The sequence below is a fragment of a genome, assembly GCF_019968955.1.
Source record: "MAG: Porospora cf. gigantea A chromosome Unknown PgA_NODE_61_length_49732_cov_346.92, whole genome shotgun sequence".
In the NCBI taxonomy this organism is placed as follows: domain Eukaryota; phylum Apicomplexa; class Conoidasida; order Eugregarinorida; family Porosporidae; genus Porospora; species Porospora cf. gigantea A.
The window spans coordinates 1-17,978 of NW_027151801.1; the positions used below are offsets into that span (position 1 = coordinate 1).

Below are 17,978 nucleotides of genomic sequence, written 5' to 3' on the forward strand. Positions count from 1 at the left end.
TCTCAGGGGACATGGATTGCTACTATCCTGGTCTGGTCACCACTGAACTCCCTCCTTACACGCTCTTCCCCACGATTCCACCGATTTCATCCATACCCACGATCGACCCTCCCGTTTGTGAGGGTGTAGGCTGCTATTGATTTTAATGTATACTGCTCTATGTGCAACTTCAATGTCAACGACTTTAACGACGATGGCGCTCCTGCTGCTATTATGGCGAAATCACAGAGATGTCAGGAAAACGTCCTCGTGACGACGACGACCTCCCTGGCGAGAAGGGCTCTCGCCTTCAGCGCGAACTAAATGTGTTCGGCCTTGTGAACGGCGGCCAAAAGGAGAAAGGTCGAATGGTCTACACGTTCGGTAACTACGCAAACTATTACCTCTCTTACAGGCATGGTAAAGGCACGATTCAGGTGCCATTAGATGTGCGGTTTCAGATGCTGGAGAAGGTACTTCCAGGGGGATTTCGCGGCAAGCGTTGTTTGGATGTCGGTTGCAACAACGGTATCCCGGCAATCATGCTAGCATCCAGATTCGGCGCGGCTTGGGTTGTAGGAGTGGACATCGATTATAAGCTAGTCAACCAGGGATCCTGGCTGATCCGACGGATGCGTATGGATGTCGACTGGGCCCTATCCGATCCTGCACGCGTTTCGTGGCACGATGAACTCCTCTCGATTCGAGAGTGGCTTCCTTCTTTATCCGAAACGCGAGAGACCTGGAAAAGCTTCGAGTTGGACCGCCTGCCAAGAGAGGCACCCATCTTCCCGTTCAATATAGAGCTTCGTACAGAGAATTTTGTGAGATCAACGACTGAGCAGCGCCGGCAACAAACAACAGCCTTCGCCGGCCGTTTCGAATTCGTGTCCGCTTTCTCGCTGACCAAGTGGTTGCATCTGCACTACGGCGACTTCGGCGTCAAGAAGCTCTTTGAATTGGCCCATGAGCTGCTGGTGGAAGGAGGCCACTTTGCACTGGAACCTCAACGTTGGGAAAGCTACAGCAACAAGAAGACAGCTGAAACCCGACAGACGATTATGAATATACACCTGAAGCCACATCAATTCCATGACTACCTCGTTGATCAGCTGCACTTCACCTTCGTCACGGTCTTCGTGCCATCTATGGGAACATTTCGACAGGAGAACTCCGCATCGGAGGGAACGTTTGAGGGATCCAGCGGATTTAACCGGCCCATTTTTGTGTACCGCAGGTAACCGTCACTTAACGTTCATTGCCTTCACGAGGGACCGCGTGCTCTCCTTTACACTCATCTCTTCCACAAAGGCCTCGAAGTGCCGCCAGCAATGTGCGACAGAGTCCTTCTTCGTGGCGGCAGAGGCGGCCGTCTTCTTCACCGCGATTTCGAGGTTGTTTCGAGTGAGGTGCAGCAGGTTCACGACATGTGTGCCGGAAATAAGCTCGTTGCCTCCCTCGTAGAAGCACACGTAGGCCTCAAGGCATTCCATGTATAAGGACGCAGTGCTTACATTGCACTGGAAGGATATGTCCGCGATCTTCAAGGCTCGCTGCAAACACTCCAGTGCCCTTGCGTTGTCTTGTCTGTAGCGATTCGCAGCGAAGAGGCGACTTGCTATGATGAGAGCTTGGCATTGTGTTTGGCGTCTGAGTAGCTTCGTGGAGTGCAGCGCGATCTCCGCCGCTATCGACTCGTAGAATGCAGCTTCCAGCGTGTCCCCAGACTCAACAATACAGTTTACTGAGAGTGCCAAGGCTTGAAGCTGGCTGCATTCGGGAACGTCCTCCTTCAGCGTGTCAATGCTCTGAGCCATGTACTCTTCAAGCAGCGACCGCACAGACTCGCTCGGTAGTCTGCGAACGGCCCCACAGAGAGCTTCGCAAGCCTCACAGAGCAATTGGTGAGCTACAGCGCCCAGATCGGCGGATTTTAGCCCGTCGATAAGGTTGGCGATGCAGCTAAACGTCTGAGTCATGCGAAGTCCCAGTTCCCACGTCTACAAGTTCGCGGTTGGCGGAGTCGAACTCATTCGAGAGCAGAGCGTCTCTGGAGTCGCACACATCCACAGGCGCCAGCGACCGAATCGCCGGTTCCTCTCCCTGCCACTCCTTCATGACCGGCTCCTCACAGCAGCGGGCGAGCATAAGTCGGAAAAACGCCGGGTGCGAGTAGAAGACGAAGTCCCTAGAGAGCTCGCGACCTTCCGTTTGCAGCTCGGTAAGCAATTGGATGAGGTTCTCAGGGGACACGCACTCGGATGTCAGGTGGCGCTGTAGGAGGATAACGACTAATTCGGTGCAGAGCACGACCTCTTCATCAGGCTCCTGGGGGTCATCCAGACTGTCCTGCGTAAGTCCCTCCTTGAAGTGCAGTGTAAATGACAGCATGGTGCTGGGAGTGAAGAGGAACCTCTCCGGGTTCTCCTCCCAGTTCTGTAATAATCTGCGCCAGACAGTGGCAAATGAGGATCCCAAAAACCGCCGCTGGAGACAGAGGTGGAAGTAGTGGAGTTCAGGTAGCATGCGTAGCCCGCAGAGCTGAAGCATCTCTACCACACTGGAATAGGAATCAGCGTCGTTTCCGACTCCATCCAGAAGCGTATGCAGCGCATGGTAACATTCGTTGATGAGATCTGCGCGTTCTGGAGCCAAACGCAGCACGAAGGCCTCGTAGCAACACAGCAGGTCTAGAGCTGAAGCCAGCGGCATCTTCTTTGGCGCAGATTCGTCCATTGTGCATTCGAGCACTTCTTGAACGTGATCTCGCATAAGGGTGAGTAAATGGCCAACGTCCACTGTCTCGTCAGATATATCCTCCTTCAGTGAGTTGGCGTCAGGGGCTCTGTTCTCGCCGTACACAGCCATCAGAGAGCACGGAACCTCTGCTCGTAGGCTCTCCTTAACCTGTCGCTCGTCCTCAACGAAGTCTGCAACGCGGTTCATCAGCGTGGATAGCGCCTGCCGAATCCGAACATCGGGCTCCAGCTTAACTGTGCAGGCCAGTATCTCGGCCACCGCCATGATTACACGTGTAGGACGGAGATGCGTGACTAGCGTCTCCATCAGTATCTCCTGCGCCTGCGGCAGCTTCTTCAGTCCTGGAGAGTTCTCCAGATACTCTAGCAGCGGCAGAACGAAGCCACGATGAACGTCGACGTCAGCCAGCTCCAACTCACACAAATACACTACATGCACAAGGACTAGCGGGGTGGCTGCCTCCCAATCAGCCATCAGCTTCGCGTCGCTGGCCGAGGCCCCTTGGAAGCGGAGACGCACCCAAAGAGTGGCTGCGTCCTTTGCGTTACGCGTGTACGCTGCGATGAACGCGCTGCTCTCATCGCAGGCGACAGCGCCCTTGTCTCGGATACACTGGAAGAAGTAGTACCGGAGAAATATTCCTCGCATAGGATGCTGCACACCTTTCAGCATCTCGATGATGTCACACAAGAGGTCAGGGCTGGCTTCCTCCGGCAACGACGCTACTGTGGCCAACATATATAGACGAGGGAGCACGTTGCCCGCGTGCTGAACCACCTCATACAGCTCCTCGAAGGGTCGGGCAGTCGTTTCTCTGAGAAATCCAATGACGTGTTGAAGTTCCACGAAGACTCCTTCGTAAACACGAAAGTATTCCTCACAGAGCATCTCGTCTGAGTGCCGGAGAAGACCCAGCAGTTGATTGCAGACCTTCAACACGTCTTTCAGCGATTTGCTTCTAATTGCCCGAGCGAGTGCTCTGATTCGTGAGAGTGCCAACAGCCTACGTTCCATGTGCCTCAACGAGGGCCGACGCCTCCTCAGCAGACACGGTTCGCATAACAAATCGAAAAATAAACTTTAGTCACGTCACCTCCAGCAGAGACTTTCTGCACCTTCCTGGCGCTCCGACGCTAGGAGCACAAGTCGTACAGATGCTCGAACTCGTTGAGCACTTTCGCAATTGCCTGTGCGGCTGAAAGACCGTATCTAGAAATTCGGATTGTATCTTCGACTAGGTCACATTCGTCCTTGTTTGTAGGATCACTCCTGGCCACGGCTCCTACCACAATGACCACTGGTTTCTTCGACTCTTCCTGTTCCTTGACCAAATCACTCACGTACGTCGTCAGCGACTGCACATCCTCTCCGGAAACGGACAATCCAACCCGACGACACCCTGCCGGCAACAGCGCATCGAACTCCCCCTTAACCATCTGCAGCAGCGATAGATTCGCAGTGGTCGCTCCAACACGGCGTTTCAGAAGGAGAGACACCATCATATGCGTGAAGTGAATGTAGCCTCTGGGGATGTCAGCCTGAGGATGAACCTCGATGACGTCATTGTTTGCCGTCCGAATGTAAACGATTAGTCGTCCTGATCTGTTCAGCGGCGAGTCCTGCAACGACAGTAAACACTGGTGCAGAATGTCCGGTCTGAAATCAGCTGGATGCCGCCCGCTCTCCTGTATTAAGCCGTGATGCTCCGTGGAGTTCAGCAGCGTGAAACCTAGCCGGTGGGGAGTGAGCTCCAGGTGCGCTTTCTCGAGAATAAACACCACCTTGTTGCCGATATTTCTCTCTTCTCTCAGTCGGGGTACTCGCACCTCACTCACCACGGACAACATCGGTAGAAATCGAGATTTTTGATGACCGAAAGTTCACTGCTACCCGTTTCGACTGCGTGCCTAAGTAAGGACCCTTCCTGGATGTCCAAGCTGCTCTCCAAACTGTTTCCTCGCCGGCGATCAGACAGTGACGCCGACACATTGTCGACATGCTCCGAGATTTCTTTGTGCTGGGACCTGCCGAAGCATCTGTCGGCCGGTTTAAACGTGATAATCGGAGGCGACGAGCGCGGTTCGTGGTGGTCGAGAACGGATTCGGTGTTGCCTCTGTGAGCTTTTTATACCCTCCCTAGATGGATGTGCTTGGGGTGGCCACCTAGCGGCCAGTAGCCCACAAAATCATGTATTAGCAAGTAAAATTCCGTCATTTCCTTTAATACCACCTACTCGGCGTGGATAGAGAGAAGCCGAAATGAATCGATACAACCGCGCACTTCTAGTCGTATTTTCCCTTCTATGGGTGAGTTCAGCGGAGCCACTGGATGTCAATAAAATCTCAGCCCCCATGGAGCTTTGGGGTGCTAAAGCAACTGACGCACCAGACTTGAAAGACTCTACACCGACAGCTCTGCTGACGAAGTCGGAGGTGCGATCTACTGTGGAGAAGCGGGTTCGAGCACCCACTACCACGACCACTACGACTGCCGCAACAACCACCACAACAACCACAACCGTACCTAAGACTACGACCACAACCGTCGCCAAGACTACAACTAAAGCATCAACGATGCCTAAGACCAAGCCCACTACCACCACCACCAAGCCAACTACCACCACCAAGCCAACTACCACCACCACTCCTTCCACTACGAAAGTTACAAATGCTGTGAAGGAGACGGCGAAGGCCAACAAGCCGGTCTTGAAAGCGGCGCCCACGAGCACCACAACTGCAGTGCCGAACCAGCAGACGCATGCGAAGTCGTCTCGCGATTCCAGTTCTACTGGAACTGTTGCGGAGGTTCTGGATCAAAAGGCGCCCGCTCCTCGTTTGAAGAGTGTCTTCTTTTTGGAGGAGGTTCAAGTCAACACAGCCTTCACCAACAAGTACTCTGCCCTCAACGTAACCGCAGAGAAGAACATCCCACTCAACGCTGCCATAGTTGGTCTTCCTGGCACGTTCGTGTGCTTTGACAAGCCCACTGCGCAATCCGGCTGCACTGACTCCGCTGCCTGGACAGTCATCCGTCCTGACCAGAAGATAGGGACTGCGAAGGACGTTACCGTTTACTATACGAACCGAGATCGAGATTTTATCGGGAACTACACCCTGACTGTGGTGTCTGGACCCTCTAGCAACCCCTACCTCGGTAAACTCAACATTGATGGAGCGCGGCTTGACCCGAAATTTGCGCCTCACCAGATGGCATACTTCGTTCGTTGTCCTTCAGGCGCCTCCTCCTTCGATGTGAGCGCTGACGCGCTGGACTTCGCTGTGGAGGATGGTACTGAGATCTGGATTGATGGCAAGAAGCACGTCGGAAGCGCCTCTCATAGCATCAGCTTCCCTCGCTCAGCCAATTCGCGCAATGTCCAGGTCGACACCGTATCTGCGGACGGTAAGAATAAGGCTAGCTACATGCTGACCGCTGTAAGGCAGCTCGGCGGCTCCACCCTTCTAAGCGACCTGACCCCTGTTGGGGCATCCTTTGATCGAAAATTCGACCCCTTCGTTCCGGGTGACTACGTCGTTTCCGAAGGCTTCAGAGGTGACCTGCCCGACGTCTCTTGGATGTCCTTCAAGGCGGATCCCAGCAACAGGAGAGCACAGGTTACCGTTGATGGAGTCGCGGTGGACCAGGAGGGAGTGTCCCCCTACTTTTACACTCCCGCTGGCGAGAAGCACCGGTTCCGGGTTGCTGTCAGCACTCCTGAGAACCCCGTTGCGGAGGAGTACTTCTTCGTCGTTGACCGTACACACGAGAAGCTGAAGCTCGGCCCGCTCAAAAAGCTCGCCACGTCGCTCGGCTTGATTTCCGGTGGCCTCTCTATGCAGGGCGCTGGTAGTTTCCTCGGAAACTCCAGTCTGCTGCAGTTCGCCTCCGTGACCAACCGAATCAACGGCGTGCCTGAAGGATTTGAGTTGTTTTCGTATGAATTCCATCCTTGGAACCTGCAGAATATCTCTGGCGAATGCGAGTTGTGCAACAATGGGAAAGCGTGGGATCGGAGCTTCAACTTTTTCGACAAGCGCTCCATGACTGACAAGCGTGTAGCTCCTGGCTCTAATAGCTACAAGGGTGACGGCGAAAACGTCCCGAAGTATAGATTCGATGAAGACGCTGATGCGGAGTTCAAGCGCAGCTCTAAGTGGCTGGACACCAGCCTCGAGCAGGCTGCCAGCGAACTTAGCAGCTCGATTGGAATGTTAACTCGGGACGCCAGCGGTAACTGGACGCCCACTGCTGGAATGGATACTCACCTCAAGCACATCGCTGCGGATGTACAAGAGTCCACAGCTGTGAGGTCACTTCTGACGCTGGCGCGTAGCAGCAAGGACATGCTCGATGTACGATCAGAGCTGGTTCGGGAGCTGGAGGCTCGCATGAAGTATGAAGTCCGTATGAAGCACTTCGTCTGCGCCCTCCTCACTGTAACTGCCGCTATTGGCGCCGCTGCTGTCGGATACGGTATCCTCTGGGTGGCCTATCTCAAGAGCAAATCCTCGGATAGCTTCTTCGAGCTTCGTCAGGATTTCCCTGCCGTGCTAGAGCCCAAGCGCTTCTGGGGTTTCATTGGCGATTTCACGTTCATCTGCCTGAGTCAGACCTGTCTTGGTCTACTGTTCTCAGGACTACCTGAAACTGCTTCCGCCGAGGTTTATGGGAAGACCGTCTCCCGCAATGTGCTATGGATGGTTGCCGGCTCAGTTTTTTGCCTGGTTCCGTTGCTACATCTTATTCTGGGCAGCATCGTCTTGATCCAGCATAACGCTCAGAAGGACGATAGAAAGCGATTCGTGTACTCGCGCGAACTCGGTGGCTACCACTTCGCTTCCGCGAACGAAATTAAGGCTTCCTACAATAAGTTCAGCTGGATCCCCCTCATTGGCAATCTCTTTAGGATGGAAATCAAGTCGGCTGCTCCTGTACTACGCTCGACCAAGGATAATGGCACTCGAGCTCTGACTTTTGAGAACGATGCTACTCCTCTGTCGTCGCCTTTATGCTCCGCGAATCCTCAGTCGGTCAGCGGCAAGGACGGCTACGAACCTGTAGGCTCGACCAACGAACAGAGGTCAGTCAAGCTCCGGTCCCACGATGGTGCCGTCCGAGTCATGCTCAATGACGAAGTCTACGCATCTCAGCAATTTGACAACAAGAACGTGGGCGTTTACAGCTCGTGGCCCCGCGCCAAGGTAGCTGATGTTACCTACAACCTCACGTCTCCCTACGACACTGATCTCAAGGTGGACGCCGACGTCCAGCTGAAGCACTTGACGACCTACCTGCAGGTGATGGAGCAGCAGTCGGTGTACGTGCCCAAGGAGCACCTGCAGCCCGTCCTAATGGAGGCTGCCGAGAGTGGCTCTCGAAACGGGAAAATGTACCTCTCTGCAGAAGGCTACCAGTGGATGTACTATCGTGCTCAAAGGGGCAACCCCTTCTTTTGGATACTTGAGAGAGTCATGCTGCTGGCATTCATCACCGTTCTTTCTATGTGGAAGGAGGATACAGGCGTTTGGCATTTGGTCGTGGGCTGCGGGATATGCTTCCTGATGTCTCTGGTGTACTTGCCGTCGGCTCTGTTGTCAGGCGCGACTACGTGGTCCAGATGGATGGCCATGCGGGAGAACACTTTGAAGAGCAAGGCCGCTACTGAAAAGCGCTGCGAGAAGGACTTCTCCGTTTGGCCCTTCGCCAAGGATACGATGCGTGCCCAGCTCTTCCGTATGAAACAACAGAAGGACGACGCATGCATGCTCGGATGTGCTGGCGTACTTCGTCGGGCTGTCACGGACCCTTACCACGCAGTGGTAGGCGCGGATTTCTGGTGGACCCGAGGCTGGGCGACCGCCGTCGAGATCTTCACCGGTCCCATGATGTCCGAATTCATGAAGAGCATGATGCTGTTGGTCCTGATCCTCGGTAACAAGAATGTGCAGATCCTGTCCAACTCTACGTCTTCCGTCCTCGCTATGGTTGCGGTGGTTGTCGCAGTCCTCTGCCTCAACCTGAGTAGCTTCATCGTTGCCCTGAGAGGATTGGGCAGCAGTTTGAAGGCTATGGGACTCATCATTCGCTCATGGACTCTCAGTGCGGCTCGCGTCTTGTCTGAGCCCCATACTATCTTGGGAAGAGTGAAGTTCTTCTTCCAACAATCTGGAAAGGTCCTCTCTGGTCACCGTAACGTGTCTTTCTTCTATCCCAGCGCGGGACAGGTCGTCAGAGACAGCAAGGTGCAGAAAGTGCTCTTGGTTAACAACGAGGTTGGATTGCATTTCCCCGGAAAGATCCGATTGCCCTCTTTCACTCAGTACATGCGCAGTTTAGCTGGCCATTTCGAAAAGGGACGCTTCGACCTGCACAAGACACTCTTTGTGTCCAAGCCCACTCACGCTGAGCGCTCCGTCGACACGGATCTTCCTGTACAGATGGACTTCAAGAAGTTCTACGACCAGAAGAACGTGGACATCGGTCGTTTGGCGGCTACCATCCAAATCGTCAACCACGGGTTCAGAAACAATATGGGCGTCAAGCACCCTCAAGATGATGACTCGTTCCTCTCTCTTTATACCAGCCCTAAGTTCATGCCTAAGTTCGGAGACGTCAAGTTGAAGAATAAGGGCCATGGTTATTCTGTCCGGTACGACCCCCATCTCTCGACTATTACAGTCAAAGGACCTGCAGTTCGAAGCGGTCTTAAGTACCAGCTGAAGACCTCCTCGCATCTGCCTTGTGATGAAGCTACGCAGTCCAGCGCCGGCTCCTCCACTCACGTAGGAAGCCACGCCTCCACAAGCGCTGAGTGCTCTGTGCCTGGGTACTTGTGGCTAAAGGTCGAGAAGGGGCACTCGCCTGACCTCTACCGTCAATTCCATGTGAAGTCTCCCCGCGGTGAGAAGTTCGATATCGACCCCATGAACATCAAGGTGGTATATGATCACGTCCGCCGAGACCTCTATCTGCGTCATCGCGGATTCCTGACGGCCTCGGCTCCGTATGAAGTCTCATGGACTGTCCGCAGCTCCACAAAGATTCGTGTGGACGTCGGCGCTAGATGCGAGGAGACGGGTATCGTTCACTTCCCAGTTAATCACGATGGAACTCCTGACATGTACAGTTGGATGACTCTTCGCGACGAAAACGACGCCTGCATCGACATCGACCCTTCTCAGACGGATAACTACCAATTCGTTCTCCCCGAACAGCACTACACAGGCTTCGTGAAGTACTACTACCACTGCATTAGATGGTTTGTTGACTTTGCCTTCTACATGACCGGCAAGCCATTCCACCACGATACCATTCAGGAACCCGTCTCGTGTACCGTAGTGCAGAGTGTGAACCCAGTCGAGGGTGTCTACCGCGTGGATCCCAACTTCCAGGAGAACATACGGCTGCTGAACGCCCGCATTGGTGAGCTCGACGCTAAGTTCGACTCCCTCGAGAACCCTGGGGCCCTGCAGTTCGTCTGGCCTTCACTCATGACCAACGCTGACTTTGTGTCCTTCTGGAAGAAGCATGGAGTGAGTGTCGTCTCGGAGCAGGGGTTCGTCAACCCTCTGTCGGAAAGAGATCACACGCATTTCCGAAATCAGCACCTTCCCCGGGCTGAGAGCGCCTTCAGATTAGAGATTCAGAAGAGAATTAAGACGCGGATCGCTGAAATCCAACACAACCTGGACTCTGTGCGCTTATGGTACAAGGCGTATAACGACTCCACCCTCTACGCAACCCAGCTAAACCGCGACATCGCTGATTGGAAGGGCGACACGGCTGAAACCAGACTGCTGGCTTCGCGTCTCTTGGAAGGTAAGAAGGCGTACTTGCAGCAGCTTCACAACTTCGTTTATCCGATGAACGTCAGCTCGGCGCAAATCTGCAGAAAGCCCAACCTCAACGCCCAATTCTATAAGTGGCGTAGGGAGCTGGAGCACTGGTTGACGACTGAGGAGGCTGTGCTGTCAAAGTCCACGTCCAAGAAAGGAGTGAACTACCTTCAGAATATCATCATGGATATCGTTCACGCCCTGAAGATGACCTCCTTCAGGCCCGAAAACCCCGCTGGAAACTACTACCGCACTGTGCTCCACTATGTAACTGGCTCACAGATGCTCCGAGGCCCAAGCTCGCCCTGGAGACCCGATCCGCTGACGGCGATGACAGCCCTTGTCCGTGTGTACCGCGCTGACGCCCATGGCAAGCCTGACTTCCAGGCGGAGCCCGACTGGCTTCCCTGTTGCCTCAAGCTCAGCGGCAGCTCGATCAAGATTCTGATGCCCACTAGCAATGACGCAACCCGCAAGTTCCAGTCTTCCAACCACTGGCAGCAGGTGCACGGCTGGTATGTGCCTCTTGCCGCCTTCCAAAAGATTGAGGTTTCTTGTGACCCCCATCTGCCCGCAGGAGCCGCGTCCAACGTTATGCTTAAGGGCATGACTGGAAAGCTGGTGTTCAGAAAGAACCAGCAGTTCCATGTGGATGACCATTATGTAATCCGAAACGAAGACGACGAGTTCGAACACGTCATCCAGACCGCCCTCCCCAACGATCCGAAAAACATCATCGCCTACCTTATCCTTATCGGTCACACTGTTGAGGCGAGATACGCGAATAATTTCCCCGTCTCGGAGCAAGACCGATCAATCGAGTCATTCGATGGTCGAGTTAACGTCATGCCCTTGACCTTTAGGGTTGCTCCGCAGTATCTGGAGAGATGGCAGTCGGTTGTCAAGAACTACGAGATGGACATGCCACACAATGACTTCTTCGATGGTACTGTTCGATACGGCTACGATCCTACTACACCTCCCACCACACCTTCGGTGGACCTTGCCTCTGAGGATACCTCCTCCTCCTCTTCCCGATCAGTGATCACTTCCGGCACTCGCAAACCGAAGTCGGGTAAGTACAGAGGAGATATGGTCAAGGACCGCTACCACGGCAAGGGTCGACTCTACGACAGCAACGGACAGCTAGCTTATAGCGGTGAATTCGCCAACGGTATGCGTTGGGGTGAAGGTGTGTGTTACTTCAAGGACACGAAGACGGGCAAGAGATGGAAGTACGAAGGAACCTTCGCAAATGACGAACCTTGCGGAAAAGGAACGCTGACTATGATCGATAAGCCAACAACTACCTGCTCCAGTTCTAGTTCCAGCTCCTCCTCGAGCTCCACCTCGGAGCACGATACTGCAGTTGATCACATCGTATCTATGTCAGGTACGTTTGGTGGTCACTGCGGCGAGAAGCCCTCTGCCTCCAGGCCCGACATCGACCAGCGCCTGCTAGAGTGCCTGCTCAAGAAGTCTTCGAATGAGAGCGTGTCGAACTCTACCTCTTCGGGTGAACATGGGAGGGATGCCCGTGTTGCCATCAACCTCGACTTCGATGCAGCTCGCCACAAGGCCGGTCCCGAGTTCACTGAGTCTCACGCTTCCGTACGTGCGGCCGAGAAGGAGTATCTGCCCTTCTCCCGCTGGAATATGGACGTCGCCGGCATGTCCGCCTCTCCCGCTAACATCAAGTATGCCCGCGGCTACGAGTACACTGGGGAGGTCCGAGGTGGCGTGCCTCATGGTTCTGGTCGATTGGTATGCTACGGCTGCGAGCTGCAGTACGATGGTGAGTTCGACAGTGGCGTTCCCCATGGCTCTGGTGTTATGGTTAAGGGAGCCAACAACGCTACCGCCGTCGGTTACGCCGGAAAGTTCGTTAAGGGGAAGCGCGATGGCTTCGGCCTCTTAACTAAGGACGGTGGCAAGATCGCCATTGAAGGGCACTTCAAGGACGACAAGCTCGCTGACGGCAAGACGAAGATCCGGATCCATAAGGACTTGGCTCACCAACAACCCTTCCAGAAGTTCGTAGGCACTCTGGAGAACGGCATTCCCAACGGCCTTGCCAAGATTACGTTCAACGACGGTTCGTCGTTCAAGGGCGACTACAAGGTGGGCAGCCGGCATGGAGTGGGAGCGGTTCGCACTGCTGATAAGAAGGTGATGATGCTCGGTAACTTCAACTCGGACGTGTTCCACGGTCGTGCCGGGCAGGTAGCCATGAACGATGGCACTGTTTACACCGGCGACCTGGTGGATGGCAAACGCCAGGGTATGGGTGAGCTCTACATGAACGGAGCACTGGTCTATGAAGGTCGGTGGGATGGCGACGTCCCCCACGGTCGCGGCTCATTGAAGCAGGAGGATGGCGAGTACCACGGAGAGTTTAAGAACGGCAAGAAGGTCGGGAAGGGCAAGTTCGTCTACAAGGACAGGCCGCTAGGATCTGGAACGCCCCGCTTCTACGACGGTGACTGGAAGGACAATAGACCACATGGGATCGGAAAGTACCTCAACGAAAACGGCATTGAGCTCGTGTATAAGTTCAACGCTGGCAAGATCAGTTCCGACTCTACGAAGGCGTACAAGAAGGGTCTCTGCGGCAAGCCACCAGAGAACGCGGCCCCCTACGAAATCAAACCCTTCAAGATTCTCCCGAACAAGAAGAAGGACGAAAAGGACGAACGAAGTATCGACTTCCGCAAATGCAAGGTGCTCGAGTGCTCTACTGGCTTTTGGAAGGAGCACCTCGCCCACGAAGCATATTCTGGGAGTGCATTTAAGCTAGCAAGCGTGGACACCAACAGCATAGGCGTGTCGGATTTCACCAAGTGACATGTGAACTGGACTTACGTATGTTTAAGTTGCAGACTTGCACCCCGTAGACGCTTTGGCACGTAATCCTTCACCTGTGGTTTGATGCTTTGCATGCCGAGATGTCGCCTTTCATACACATTACTTTCACAATGCCAAGTTGTTGACACCTTAAGTTAAAACTTGAACATCATTCGCACGTAGGCTCTTTGAGTCTTTCAAATACCTGTTAAACCTTCGATAGAAATCGAGCAGCCCACCGTGATAAGAGCATCAACAACCTTAATACGAACAACATTGGTGTCAGGGCGAGGTTCACGCAGAGCATAGTCGGCACCAAAACCATGGCTCTGAGAGTGCATCGAGCCAATTTAACCAGCGAGAAGAACACCGACCCGACAACTTCCGAAGATGAAGGCCCAAGACGAGTCAGTGCCGTAAACGTCCACACGACGCCCATGGCTAATCTAATCTTGCCAACTCGGCAGCGTCGGTTCGGAGGTGACAACACGGCCGAGGATGGTTCAGGTTTAGGGCGGAGGCTGGGAAGCGTGTCTGGAGGAGACGGCAGACCCATAAGCAGCTCCATTTTTTGCCTGGCGACGCCCTCCAGGTACTCGGTCTCCAAATCCTCCAGCGTTAGGTGACGAGACGAGTGAATCATTCAAAGAAATAATGGGAAATCCGGTCAACACTACCCCTTTTGTTTAAATCAGCCCAGCATCACTTGACGTAGTGCGAACTCCGCTATAGTGCGAGGTGCACACCATGCAGCCGTACTCACAGGCTTCCTCCTCTCTGGGAATGGCGAAGGAAGATGGCGACGAATCTCTCAGACGGAAGCTGATATGGTCTGGCCTGTTCGTTGCTGCCAATGTGACATATAACTACTCGACAGCAAAATGGGTCTTCCCCGACTTCCGGTACCCAGGAGCAACTCTACTCGCGCAATTGGCACTATCGATTTTGTTCCACATACCAGTGTCCTACTTCGGACAGTACACCAAGAATGAGTTTCTGCAGAAGAACGTTCCTGTCATACAGTTCTCCTTTTACACCTGGGCCAAGGTGTTGCCGGGCACCTCGCTGTTCATAGGCGCCAACCTGATGATATTCAAACTGCTCCACGTCGTCGGGATGGAGTTATTGAATGTCGTGAAGGCCTTAACGCTGCTCATCACCGCTGTAATGCAGCAACTGCTACTTGGCAGGGGTAATACCTGGGTTTCATGGATAGGAGTTGCAGTCACCAGCAGCTCGTTTTTTCTGGTCTTCCACTTGGTAGAACCAATCAACATCGCGAGCTCCGTGGTTTCGTCCATCTTCTCATCCGCCAGAACCGTCGTCAGTGCCCGGCAGATGAAGCACGTTGACGGTCAAGGCGGCGTCATGAGCTTTTATAATGCCGTTACGGGGCTGCTGCTGATTCCCTTCTATGTCTGGATACTCGAGTACGACCCATCTGATGGACACAATCCATTAAAAGACATCATCACGGGGAGCACTCCAATCCTGCTGCCGGCCTCTGCTGTAATCGGTTTCATTACCAACGCGGTAGCCTTCGGTTTTATGGGAGTTGTCACTCCTGCCACCTACAACCTCGTATCAGAGATCAAGCTTTTCACCACAGCTTTGTTGGGCATTTACACCAATCCTTTGAGTCAGCGGCTGGATGTCATCGGACCGAACCTCATCAAATTCGGAGGAGGGGTGCTTTATGTCGCCGGCAAGGCAATTCCAGGAACCAAAGAAAAGGAAGGTGAATTTTTCCTAACCCCAACGGACTCCGAGCATTATGTATAGCGATGTAAGATTTTGGTGATGTAAGATTTTGGTGACCCTACTCAGTGATGTGGCGTCTCTGGACTCTAGACGTACTTCTGAGTCGCTGACACGTACTCAGTCTCAGTGTCCGTCAGAAAGTGCTTGTCTTCAGCTTGTGGCGCGGCACCCATGTTCTTTCCAACAACGTAGAGAACGCCGCCGCAGAACTTAATGACGTTGGGAATGATGACTGTGCTGGTTTGACTGGCAGGGTTTATGAGGATTCCAAGCATGGCAGTGGACAACTGCTTGACTTGTGAGACAAGGTTGTAGGTGGTGGGTGTCACTATACCCATAAAACCGAAGGCTACGACGTTGGTAATGAAACCGATTACAGCAGATGCCGGCAGCGCGATTGGCGTGTTCCCCGTGATGATGTCTTCCAATGGGTAGTGTCCACGTGATGGGTCGTACTCGAGTAGCCAGACATAGAAGGGAATCAACAGCAGCCCCGTAACGGCATTGTAAAAGCTCATGACTCCTCCTTGACCGTCAACGTGCTTCATCTGCCGGGCACTGACGACGGTTCTACCGGATGAGAAACCGGTAGCAATGAGCCCGATTAACAGAGGTCGGACGTCCACTTTGCCTAGGATAAGAAAGAAGGAGGAGCCGGTAATAAACACGCCGATCCAAGACACCACAGGAGTGGACTTATGGAGCAAAAACTGCTGGAGTAAGGCGGTGACGAACAGCGTGAGACTCTTGGTGACGTCCGCAAGCTCCAGACCAATCAGATGAAGCAGTTTGAAGGCCATCAAGTTGGCGCCCACGAAGAGAAAGGTGCCAGGGATGACCTTGACCAGGGTATAAAAGGAAAACTGTATGACAGGAACGTTCTTCTGCAGAAACTCATTCTTGGTGTACTGTCCGAAGTAGGACACTGGTATGTGGAACAAAATCGATAGCGCCAGCTGCGCGAGTAGAGTTGCTCCTGGGTACGGGTATCCAGGAAGCACCCAGGTGGTGGTCGTGAAGTTGTACGAGACTGTCATGCATAGAAACATTAGGGACCATAGGAGTTTTGCCGTCACAGTCGTCGTAGGGCGACTAGGGGCGATATCTTCCGAACCACGTCCAAAATGGGAAGGAGTGTTCGATATTGGCATCTCTTTCCGTTCTTCGAGCGCACCACCGCACACAAGGCCAAATTCATAGCTGGCACCTGCTCTATTCTTCCGCTGCCGGACATCCGTTGGCATATGTGTGATTCTGTGGCAACCCCCCCCACATTTTGTGAGGGATTTATAAAAACCGCGTGAAATCGTACTGCTTTTTGTGTAGCGTGAAGCGTGTTCGTGCAGCGCGACATGTGATATCAAAGCTCTTCTTTCTGGTCGCTCCACTCAGTGGAGTGTTCGTTGTAGAACTCCTTCAACCCCTCATACGATCTGGCCCCGTCGTACACAACAGGAACCGTTGAGCCAGCCTTGACGAAGTATATTGTGGGGAAGCCCTTGTACTGGAAGTTTTCCACAGGGATTTCATTGGCAGTGCCGTCTAGCTTAGCCAGAATCACTCGGGAATTGGCGGCTGTCTCTGCGAATTTGGTGTAATCGGGGTCGAACTTCTTGCAATGGCCGCACCAGGGGGCGTAGATCTCGAGGAACACGTCCTTGTCCTTTCGGAAGACCATTTCTTCGAACTGAGACGCCACTACGACCTTCACGGCGTCACTGTTGGTTTCTGGAACCTGTTCCGACTTCAGATCGCGTTTCACATCGCCACGCAGCGCTCTCTCGGCAAAGTGAACCACGCCATCGGAGGTAATCTGGGGTTGGTCATAGACGAACCTGTGGTCGCCTAGCGTCAGGACGACTTGCGGATTCTTAAACGCGTTCAGCATGTTCTCCGCGTGTACCTTGTACTCTTCAATGTCGAGCCAAACCACGCTAAGCTTGCCGCTGAGGGCCCTCCCCGCTGCCAGCATTTCGTCCCGGGCCGCAACGTACGCCGCCTTGTCACCGACGAACCACACGAACTCCAGCCCCGTTTCAGAGTAGTCGGGGAACGTTTCTCCGTTTATAGGGCCGAAGTATGGAATCTTGTTTTGTTTAACGAAATCCACCACATCTTGTTCAGTTGTCAGACCAACCTCTTTGATCGTCTGGCCGTCAGCCTCTCGGATCATCGTCACGAACTGGCCCGGTGAGTGCACCAAGATCCACTTTCCAATAGTGCGGTTTCGGCTGGCCGCTGCGAGAGCGGCCTCAAAGAGGGCGCTGTCCGCAGGGGCTTGTACGATTATCGTGAACTTCTGGCCCTTTGACGCTTCTACGGCAGCGTCGTAGGAGTCGCGCATCTCGTAGGCGTCTCCCGTCATAAGCGTCAACCAGTCTATGATCTCCGACCTGGTCCGTCCACCTTTGTAGTCCTCCCAGTTGCCATCGCTCCAGAATTTTAGAGTGGGGTACCCAGACACTCCAAACTGCTCAGCTAGCTCCGTTTCGACAGTGGCGTCTACGTCAGCGAACACTACCTTATGTTTCAGCTCCTCCGCTGCGGCCTCGTATTCTGGAGCCATCTGCTTGCAAAACTCGCACCATGGAGCGTAGAACTTCACGAGAGCCTGCCGGTTTTCTTTGATGAACCCATCGAAAGCGTCCTTAGTCAAGCTCAGCACGCTCTCCGAAGAGGTAACCAGTGGGACTAGGAAGAGTAGCGATCTGAAAGGGATCATGAATATCTTGATTTGGATTGGGGTCTGCAACACCATTCAGTGCGTCACCACCGGTCAGCCTTAGGTGCCGCCGCGT

The 17,978-nt window shown here is 53.8% G+C and overlaps 8 protein-coding genes across 14 annotated transcripts; 3 read left to right on the forward strand and 5 right to left on the reverse strand.

Annotated features, from left to right (window-relative positions):
• Positions 1-230: 230 nt before the first annotated feature.
• Positions 231-1,220, forward strand: KVP18_003955 (uncharacterized protein; the record flags this gene model as incomplete). Its single annotated transcript, XM_067956112.1, has 1 exon — positions 231-1,220. One exon carries the CDS (start codon positions 231-233, stop codon positions 1,218-1,220), a length of 990 nt encoding a protein of 329 aa, XP_067807358.1.
• A 3-nt stretch (positions 1,221-1,223) lies between these two features.
• Positions 1,224-3,799, reverse strand: KVP18_003933 (uncharacterized protein; the record flags this gene model as incomplete). Of its 3 annotated transcripts, XM_067956078.1 has the most annotated exons (3): positions 1,224-1,949; positions 1,984-3,718; positions 3,747-3,799. In XM_067956078.1, the coding sequence occupies 3 exons, from the start codon at positions 3,797-3,799 to the stop codon at positions 1,224-1,226; spliced, it is 2,514 nt and encodes an 837-aa protein (XP_067807324.1). The 3 variants fall into 3 exon arrangements, with proteins under 3 accessions (XP_067807324.1, XP_067807323.1, XP_067807322.1); XM_067956077.1 differs by lacking the exons at positions 1,984-3,718; positions 3,747-3,799 and having other exon boundaries at positions 1,224-1,796; XM_067956076.1 differs by having other exon boundaries at positions 1,942-3,753.
• A 73-nt stretch (positions 3,800-3,872) lies between these two features.
• Positions 3,873-4,586, reverse strand: KVP18_003944 (uncharacterized protein; the record flags this gene model as incomplete). The annotated part of the gene is made up of 1 exon (XM_067956095.1): positions 3,873-4,586. The coding sequence occupies one exon, from the start codon at positions 4,584-4,586 to the stop codon at positions 3,873-3,875; it is 714 nt and encodes a 237-aa protein (XP_067807341.1).
• A 412-nt stretch (positions 4,587-4,998) lies between these two features.
• KVP18_003930 (uncharacterized protein) lies at positions 4,999-13,419 on the forward strand (the record flags this gene model as incomplete). 2 transcript variants are annotated; one of them, XM_067956072.1, is made up of 1 exon in its annotated part: positions 4,999-13,419. In XM_067956072.1, one exon carries the CDS (start codon positions 4,999-5,001, stop codon positions 13,417-13,419), a length of 8,421 nt encoding a protein of 2,806 aa, XP_067807318.1. The 2 variants fall into 2 exon arrangements, with proteins under 2 accessions (XP_067807318.1, XP_067807319.1); XM_067956073.1 differs by having other exon boundaries at positions 5,092-13,419.
• A 208-nt stretch (positions 13,420-13,627) lies between these two features.
• KVP18_003946 (uncharacterized protein) lies at positions 13,628-14,062 on the reverse strand (the record flags this gene model as incomplete). Its single annotated transcript, XM_067956101.1, has 1 exon — positions 13,628-14,062. One exon carries the CDS (start codon positions 14,060-14,062, stop codon positions 13,628-13,630), a length of 435 nt encoding a protein of 144 aa, XP_067807347.1.
• A 104-nt stretch (positions 14,063-14,166) lies between these two features.
• On the forward strand, positions 14,167-15,201 carry KVP18_003941 (uncharacterized protein; the record flags this gene model as incomplete). 2 transcript variants are annotated; one of them, XM_067956091.1, is made up of 1 exon in its annotated part: positions 14,167-15,201. In XM_067956091.1, one exon carries the CDS (start codon positions 14,167-14,169, stop codon positions 15,199-15,201), a length of 1,035 nt encoding a protein of 344 aa, XP_067807337.1. The 2 variants fall into 2 exon arrangements, with proteins under 2 accessions (XP_067807337.1, XP_067807336.1); XM_067956090.1 differs by having other exon boundaries at positions 14,203-15,201.
• Positions 15,202-15,266: 65 nt separating this feature from the next.
• KVP18_003938 (uncharacterized protein) lies at positions 15,267-16,229 on the reverse strand (the record flags this gene model as incomplete). Of its 2 annotated transcripts, none has more annotated exons than XM_067956086.1 (1): positions 15,267-16,229. In XM_067956086.1, the coding sequence occupies one exon, from the start codon at positions 16,227-16,229 to the stop codon at positions 15,267-15,269; it is 963 nt and encodes a 320-aa protein (XP_067807332.1). The 2 variants fall into 2 exon arrangements, with proteins under 2 accessions (XP_067807332.1, XP_067807333.1); XM_067956087.1 differs by having other exon boundaries at positions 15,267-16,217.
• Positions 16,230-16,540: 311 nt separating this feature from the next.
• Positions 16,541-17,938, reverse strand: KVP18_003951 (uncharacterized protein; the record flags this gene model as incomplete). Of its 2 annotated transcripts, none has more annotated exons than XM_067956107.1 (1): positions 16,541-17,938. In XM_067956107.1, the coding sequence occupies one exon, from the start codon at positions 17,936-17,938 to the stop codon at positions 16,541-16,543; it is 1,398 nt and encodes a 465-aa protein (XP_067807353.1). The 2 variants fall into 2 exon arrangements, with proteins under 2 accessions (XP_067807353.1, XP_067807354.1); XM_067956108.1 differs by having other exon boundaries at positions 16,541-17,902.
• Between the last annotated feature and the right edge of the window lie 40 nt (positions 17,939-17,978).